The sequence below is a fragment of the Oncorhynchus masou genome, chromosome 4 (assembly GCF_036934945.1).
Source record: "Oncorhynchus masou masou isolate Uvic2021 chromosome 4, UVic_Omas_1.1, whole genome shotgun sequence".
Lineage (NCBI taxonomy): Eukaryota > Metazoa > Chordata > Actinopteri > Salmoniformes > Salmonidae > Oncorhynchus > Oncorhynchus masou.
This window is the reverse complement of record NC_088215.1, coordinates 6104979-6113802: the sequence shown is the minus strand read 5'-3', so window position 1 is coordinate 6113802 and position 8824 is coordinate 6104979. Positions and strand designations below refer to the sequence as shown.

The following is an 8824-nucleotide window of genomic DNA, read 5'->3' as shown; positions in this document are numbered from 1 at the left end:
ATAAAGTGCAATTAAATTGTCAATTTTTGGTCAACTATCTACACAAAATGTTTTGTAATTTCAAAGAAAAATGCTAGATTTATTATTTATTAAGGAAAATAATCAGTAAATGTTAAACACCTTTTGGTGTGAATTGTTTTGGGTAAGTCTCTAAGAGCTTTGCACACCAGTATTGTGCAATATTTGCCCATTATTCTTTCAAAAAATTATTCAAGCTCTGTCAAGTTGGTTGTTGATCATTGTCTGTTGGAAAGCCGACTGAACCAGGTTTTCCTCTAGGATGTTGCCTGTGCTTAGCTCGATTCTCTTTATTTTTATCCTGAAAAGCTCCCTAGTTCTTGCAGACAATAAGCATATCCATAACGTGATGCAGCCACCACCATGCTTGAAAATATGAAGAGTGGTACTCGGTGATGTGATGAATTTGCCCCAAACATAACACTTTGTATTCAGGACAAAAGTTTATTTCTTTGCCACATTATTCACAGTATTACTTTAACTTATTTTTGCAAACAGGATGCATGTTTTATATTCTGTACAGGTTTCCTCGTCATGTAGGTCATTTAGGCTAGGATTATCAAGGAACTACACTGTTTTAATGGCCTCATGGTGAAATCCCTGAGTGGTTTCCTTCCTCTCCAGCAACTGACTTAGGAAGGACGCATGTGTCTCTGTAGTGACTGGGTGTATTGATACACCATCCAAAACCTAATGAGTAACTTCACCATGCTCAATATTCAGCATCTGCTTTTTTTCTTTTTGTTTACTCATTTACCAATCGGTGACCTTCTTTGTGAGGAATTGAGAAACCTCCCTGGTCTTTGTTGTTGAATCTGTGCTTGAATTTCACAACTCAACTGAGGGACGTTACAGATGATTATATGTGTGAGACGGGCTAGTCATTCAAAAATCATGTTAACCACTATTGTAGACAGTGAGTCCATGCAACTTATGTGATTTGCTAAGCAAATGTTTACTCCTGAACTTATTTACTCTTGTCATCACAAAGGGGTTGAATACTTATTGCCTCAAGCCATTCCAGCCATTTTTGTTTTCATTTGTAAAACATTCTTAACTCACTTTGACATTCTGGGGTATTGTGTGTAGATCAGTGACACAAAATGTAGTTCTTTAATCCATTTAAATTCACGCTGTAACACAACAAAATGTGGGAGAAGTCCAAGGAATGCGAATACTTTCTGAAGGCATTATAAATAATGTATCATACCGGTAGTTATGTGTTTAATTGACAGTAGTTTGTCATGATTTGTATGATCAGTGTCGTGTTTTTCTACAGTACATATGCTTTTATAGAACAATATTCATTGTCTGTCACAATGTAGAAAGATTTGTAAAAATACACAAGATGGGAATGCAGTTGTACATGAGTTTGAACATCTTTGTTGTATGCTGAATGATGATCCCTCACTTGGTCACTGTAAAGCATTCTAAACCTAACACATTCACTTCCTTATTCATGGTTCCAATTACATGATCACCTCTGGGATCTTGAGAACCCAGAGTGTAATAGTGTTTAATTATACATGTTTTTTTATTTTTTGTGAGCAAATTTTTATTTATTTTGTCGTCCAGTTTGACCACTCATTTTGTGATCCAATCCACATGCATTTATAAACAAAAACACAGCCTGGCGGCCTCGTGTTTTTCATCCGGGTAGCGGTTTTAATAACATCTCCCTCTTTTCACCCTCTTTTGTGGACAGCGTAACAAAAACCGGTCAACACAGCTCCATACATTGTAAAAAATATAATATGAAAATAATGAAATGATCCTTCATGGCATGTTCTCTTTTCACATTTTCTGGAACCTGCTGGAAAAACATACATACTGTGGAGGCAGGTTGTTGGATTTCTATGACTAATTCGAGCCTAGAAGTGGTAAGGGTTCTGACTTGAATTACTGCAAATGCCAAGCGCATGTCTCATAACAAGTACAAGCTAACTGGAGAAGACCCTCCTGTTGGTCTCGTAGCATATCAAGCAAGGCAAAAAATAATACATCCTATTACAAATGTAAGAGCGCTATCATATGAAAACGTTAACAGCAATTTTGTAAAAGAGAATGAAAAACTGGTAGGCAACAAAAGTGACAAGCTTTCCGTAATTGATTTACTCCTAAAATATTGTTTTGATTAAACCTAATGGTTTATAGTTATCGTCGGTTTCAAGACTTCAAATCACCTTTTTTTCATTTCACCCTCTACTTGAACAGATTATCATTAGGGAATTTCTTTGAGCCATTTATTTGACATTACAGATTAAAACAGGTGAACTGAATTGATAGCGAGAGAAGCAGCGACGACGTCACCATAATATCCTCCCATGCTTTTGAAGCTGATCTGGGACCAGCACCAACTTGGAGTGGTTATCCCCCCCCCCCCACAATCTCACTCCTATCACATGCTAGGCTTTACAGTGTGACCCCCTCCGATAGCCATGGTCATATCAAATTGTATTTGTCACATGCGCCGAATACAACGAGTGCAGACTTTACAGTGAAATGCTTACTTGGTGTTGTGCCAATTCGGTAACTGGCTTGGTAGATTGATACTTTAATTATGGGATTATGTTATTTGTTAATGGTGCACCACCACACTGTATTCTCCACTTGGTCTCATGATTACCTGCTCTTAAGAGCACTGTCGTGTAGGTGCTGGTGGGGAATGGCATGTTAGAAAATGTCAAAGTAAAGTAATGTGTCTGGATTTGTGAATGGAATGTTATTCAGTCATGTGTTTTGAGAGTATGTATGGTAAAAAAAAAGAAGTGTCAAACGAGAAAGCATCTCTTAATGAATTGATCCATCTGGATCTATCCTAACTCTTAATTGTCTAGCTATCCCCATGCCACAATAGATGTATCTTAGATTATTTGATTTGATAAGTGTGCTAGTTTCGGTTGAATTATTTATTTTAAAATAAGAATAGAGAGCACTCTTATTATTATTTTAAAACTATGTATATTTCATATACAAATGTGCATTATAAAACACTATAAACTGATCAATTTTTTACTGTAAGACATAGAGACTTGTAATCACCTGTTTGTTTAGTAACCTCCAGGATTACATCAAATCAAGCCTCTTGAATAAATACAGGCAAAATCCTTTCAAAGTCAAATGCCCTGCTCGTGAGTACTTCCACATTGTGAAGAAGTTCTAATTCCATTAAACTTTCAAGTTTTTGCAAAATGGCCTCCATGGTATGATAGCAGTGACGATGAGTGGCGTTGTGCCAGTATGAACTAAGTTATGAACTTGGCAGGACATTGTCACTCTGTTTTAGGGCTGCACAATTAATATAATTCACTTCAAAATTATTCCCACATACAAAGCCCTGCCCCCTGTCACTCAAACAGTGCAGTTTTTCCTCCTTGCTGTTCGATTCACTCTAAGGTTGCATGCTGTTCTGTTAGGTCAAATGCAGTCAATGCATTGTTCCAGACAAGAACAATGCTGCTTTCCACTTTGCTTCTTAATAGAAATCATTTTATTTGATTTATATAATTCACCAAGTGTTTTGATCTACTGTTTATCGCAAGTCAAATTGCAATCTCAATATTTGGTCCCAAAAAAATCGCTGTTCGATTTTTTTTTGCCTTTATCATGCAGCCCTACTCCCTATCATGCAGCCCTACTGTCAGCAGTCTGGATCTCTTGTCCAACGCCAAACCGTTCCCTTGACTCAATCTTATATCTCACCATTTTGGATCTTAAAAAAATGGGAAAAGTGTGCAACATCCCAGAATCCAATTGGTCTACTGCTGGTTCTACCTTTCAATAGAGACGATCATCTCAGGATCAGGCCTCTATCTCAGGCGTGTGCACTCAACATCCTCTGTCACGCGTAAAGACGAGGTGTGCTCATCCACCGTCTTTCCCGCTGCACATTTGACAGACTTCCAGCGCAGCCTGGTCACTGTCCGCATGCACTTGGCAGTGTTGCGGACGCTCACGAAACACAGCGTGTTGATGACCCCGTTGCTCATGGCGACGCACTCGATTATGTAGAAGGCCACCAGGGAGTTCCTGTCCCTGGAGATCAGGGTGGGGTGGAAGTCCCGTACCAGTGTGAAGCTGTAGTACGGTGCCCAGCAGAGCACGTAGGCGGCCAACACCAGAATCAGCACCACCACCATCCTCCGCCGTCTGTGCAGCCGCTTCCGGATCTGCTCTGTCTGGAAGCCAGGCACGCTCTTGAACCACAGCTCCCGCAAAATCCGTGCGTAACACACGGCCATGATGGCCACGGGCCCGGCGAACTCCAGGGCGAAGATGAAGAGGAAGTAGAAGCGGTAGTAGAGCTGGTGGTCCACAGGCCAGATCTGGGCGCAGAAGGTCTTGTGGCTCTGACTGGAGATGCGCGGATATGTGATCTCGGAAGCAAAGTAGGCAGAGGGGATAGAAATGACTATGGGTACGATCCACACGCCCAGGATCAGGCTGTAGGCCGTCTGGTACTTCATGCGAGGCTTCATAGGGTGGACGATGGCCATGTACCTGGGAACACAAGGAAAAGACAGACATTGCAAAGAAACTAGTTGGAAGGTTTGAGTTATGAGTGTTAAGGTGTTTTATGTCAAGCGTTATATGCCAGGGTGTTGGAAAGACCAAGTGATCTCTCTGAGGTTATTGAATGATCTTGGAAGTTCGAGGACAATCTTGGAAAATCTGTCACAATGTAGAAGAACTTAATTGTTGGGACTGTTGACTAGGGTAAATGATTCATATCCGTAACCTGAAGTTATATTATGGAGCTTACCGCCTCTTGGCTTCCTAGCAAACTCTGCACATAGCAATGATGGGGAATTTGGAAATGCTTTAGCATTTTGAGATGACGGGAGATTATCCATCTTCATAAATGGCTATTTTTACATAGTTGGGCATGTCAGCAATGATTTATGGGAGCATGTAGCCTTGTCCAAGTAACTTCCTCCCATATGATCCTAAAAGGGCAGTGTGATAGGACTAACTAAAAGCAGGTGATGGATTTTTGGTGGGCAACCCATTGGTGTTGCTCAATTGCTCTTACTTCACAGGGAATGTTATGTTACCACAGAACATGGCTATCTGTCATTGTTATTAAACAAATACTTTGCTATATCATATCTTAGTTACCCTGGATAAAGATCTATATTCCTATTAATGCATTAAATGTGCTTTCTGTGGTGACAGTAAAGTGATTTTCTTATCTAGGTTAAGTTCAGAACCTTTTTTTGGTCATGATTAAGTTGACTTGATTATTTTGGAGGGGACTTAACAGCATGATGGCACTTTGAAAACTTTGTTTCAACTGGCTTTTGGTCTAGTTTGGAGTGAAATGAAAATAAGTAAATTGATGTGATGAAAGCAGATTAACTGTCACACTCATGTTCAAAGGTTTTCAGCGGACGTTTGCTGGCATGTATCGTGAGCAGAGTAACAGGACCCAGAAAAGCTTCTTCCCCCAAGTCAGAAGACTGCTAAATAGTTAACTAGTTCACCAAATAGCTAGCTGGCCTATCTGCATTGACCCTTTCTTGCACTAACCTTTTTGACTCATCACACACGCTGATGCGACCGTTCATTATCTGTCACCTTATTCCTAGTTCTATGTCCCTACAGTGCATGAGGAAAGGATTCAGACCCCTTCCCTTTTTCCACATTTTGTTATTCTAAAATGGATTAAATCAATTGTTTCCCTCAGTAATCAACAAACAGTACTCCATAATGACAAAGCGAAAACAAGTTTTTAGAAATGTTTGCTAATGTATTAAAGATAAAAAAAAAAAAAACTGAAATAACCTATTTACATATGTTTTCAGACCCTTTACTGTGAGACTTGAAATTGAGCTCAGGTGCATCCTGTTTCCATTGATCATCCTTGAGATGTTTCTTCAACTTGATTGGAGTCCACCTGTTGTAAATTCAAATTTGGAAAGGCACACACGTCATGATTTGGAAAGGCACACACATGTAACAGTAAGGTCCCACAGCTGACAGTGCATGTCAGAGCAAAAACCAAGCCATGATGTCCGAGACAGGATTGTGTCGAGGCACAGATCTAGGGAAGGGTACTGAAAAATGTTTGCAGCATTGAAGGTCCTCAAGAACACAATGGCCTCCATTATTCTTAAATGGAAGAAGTTTTGAACCACCAAGACTCTTTCTAGAGCTGGCTGCCTGGTCCAACTGAGCAATCAGGGAAGAAGGTCCTTGGTCAGGGAGGTGACCAAGAACCCGATGGTCACTCTGACAGAGCTCCAGAGTTCCTTTGTGGAGTTAGGAGAACCTTCCAGAAGGACAACCATCTCTGCAGCAATCCACCAATCAGGCCTAAAGACTCTCAGACCATGAGAAACAAGATTCTGATGAAACCAAGATTGAACTCTTTGGCCTAAATGCCACGCGTCACGTATGGAGGAAACCTGGCACCATCCAGGTATATCTCTCTGGTCACCCCCAAAACCAATTCTTCCTTTGGCCGCCTCTCCTTCCAGTTCTCTGCTGCCAATGACTGGAACGAACTACAAAAATCTTTGAAACTGGAAACACTTATCTCCCTCACTAGCTTTAAGCACCAGCTGTCAGAGCAGCTCACAGATTTCTGCACCTGTACATAGCCCATCTATAATTTAGCCCAAACAACTACCTCCCCCCTACTGTATTTATTTATTTTGTTCCTTTGCACCCCATTATTTCTTTCTCTACCTTGCACATTTTTCCACTGCAAATCCACCATTCCATTTTTTTACATGCTATATTGTATTTACTTCGCCACCATGGCCTTTTTTTGCCTTTACCTCCCTTTTCTCACCTCATTTGCTCACATTGTATATAGACTTATTTTTATACTGTATTATTGACTGTATGTTTGTTTTACTCCATGTGTAACTCTGTGTTGTTGTATGTGCGAAACTGCTTTGCTTTATCTTGGCCAGGTCGCAAACTTGCCTCTACCTGGTTAAATAAAAGTGAAATAACAAAATGTGGAAAAAGTCAAGGGGTCTGAATACTTCCCGAATGCACTTTATCTACCTCAATCACCTCGTACCCCTGCACATCGACTCGGTACTGGTACCCATATAGCCATGTTATCGTTACTCATTGTGAATTATTGCTTTTATCATGACATGTTTTACTTTCCTATTATTTCTCTTTTTCCCATCTCTCTGCATTGCTTGGAAGTGCCCATAAGTAAGGGAAAGGGGGATACCTAGTCAGTAGTACAACTGAATGCCTTCAACTGAAATGTGTCTTCCGCATTTAACACAACCCCTCTGAATCAGAGAGGTGCGGGGGGCTGCCTTAAACGACAACCATGTCTTCGGCGCCCGGGGAAAAGTGGGCATTTCACTGTTTGTCTACACCTGTTGTTTACAAAGCATGTGACATATAAGATTTGATGTTGCATGCATGTATTTTTTACGTAAACTGTTTGCAATCACCTAAAAAAAATAGGACTCTCATTGCAATGCACACATCACGCATACACACATAGAGAGGCTTATGGGTGAGCATAAACATGGCAAATATCCTCCTATCACACCCCCACGGTTGAAGATGCGCACTGCTGCTGGCCTGAGGATATGAAAGCACTGAACATGTGTGTGGGTTGACTTTGTAACTATTCAGGGTTACAATATAGGATATGTTTATATTATTATTAATAATAATAATAGATTGCATTTATATATTTCCATATGCTCAAAGTGCATATATACTGTATTATTACATGTTGCTGGGAAAGTAGGTAAAATATGTGTGTCACCTGAGATGTTTATAGCTCTACAGGTTTAAGTTTTATGAGAACTACAAAAAGTTCACAACAAGGAGGAGATATGGTCTTGAAATTGACAACAACAAAAAATCAGATGAAGATGTAGTTGACAGAATGGTAATAGTGGGATTAATTTTCTGTTGTGTGAATATGGATAAACTGTTTGCTATGTTCTGTGTCGGAGAGGGATGAACCTGCAAACGCCTCACCCACCTGTCCACTGCGATTGCCAGCAGCGCGTTGGTGGACACATACAAGGACACCGTGCGTAAATAGTTGATTGAGGCGCACAGGACAAGCCCATGGTCCCATGACAGCTGCTTCACCACATAGTAATCCAACAGAAACGGACAGCACACTACAGCCACCAGAATATCCGACACGGCCAAGTTAGCAATGAGGAGATTGGTGAGGTTACGGAGTTTTTTGTAGCGCGCCAGAGAGGCAATGAACAGACAGTTGCCAATGCCACAGACTAATATGATACAGACCAGGACCATGGCTATGACAATGGTAGCCACAAAAAACGCACATCCCTGCGTTGTATCGGGGATCTCCTCCCGTGGAACTCCATAGTCCAGATCGTATGCGCTGGAATTGAAAGAGTCAGGACAATTCTCCGGCAGGTCTTGCGTCATGGAGAAGCTGCTGTTATTGTGACATTCACCCATGTTGGATTAACATATTCAACCAAGGTTAACTGCAAGGCAAATCACAACGATGTTATTTTGGTTTAATAAAAAAAAAGTGAAATTCAATTGGTTTGCATTCTAGCCTGCCTACCTACACAAGGGAAAATGCCAGTAAAACTACAACAAATCAATTATAAACACCAACTAAACCTTTAGGGTAATTTATGTTTCCCATGAGATATGTCCTATATGCTAAAATTATAACTACATCCATAATTTACACATAATGACTTTTTCTAACTTTGCAGTAAAAAAGTAGGGAAAAAATGATGCCTGGATTTTAATACCGCTTCCATTCACTGCCCCCCTTTCAATGTGTGTAGAAGGTTTAGCATAGAGATCTTACAATGACATA

The 8824-nt window shown here is 40.4% G+C and overlaps 1 protein-coding gene across 1 annotated transcript; it reads right to left on the bottom strand.

Annotated features, from left to right (window-relative positions):
* Positions 1-3827: 3827 nt before the first annotated feature.
* Positions 3828-8448, bottom strand: LOC135520500 (prokineticin receptor 2-like). The gene is made up of 2 exons (XM_064946105.1): positions 7991-8448; positions 3828-4518 (listed from the first exon to the last, which is right to left on the bottom strand). The coding sequence occupies exons 1-2, from the start codon at positions 8446-8448 to the stop codon at positions 3828-3830; spliced, it is 1149 nt and encodes a 382-aa protein (XP_064802177.1).
* Between the last annotated feature and the right edge of the window lie 376 nt (positions 8449-8824).

What these genes read in the sequence shown, in the direction of transcription:
- LOC135520500 (XM_064946105.1), bottom strand. Translation starts at nt 8,448, where the DNA reads ATGGGTGAATGTCACAATAACAGCAGCTTCTCCATGACGCAAGACCTG. An exon ending in CTGGCAATCGCAGTGGACAG is followed by an intron (nt 4,519 to 7,990) that starts GTGGGTGAGGCG and finishes TTGTGTTCCCAG; the next exon opens with GTACATGGCCATCGTCCACC.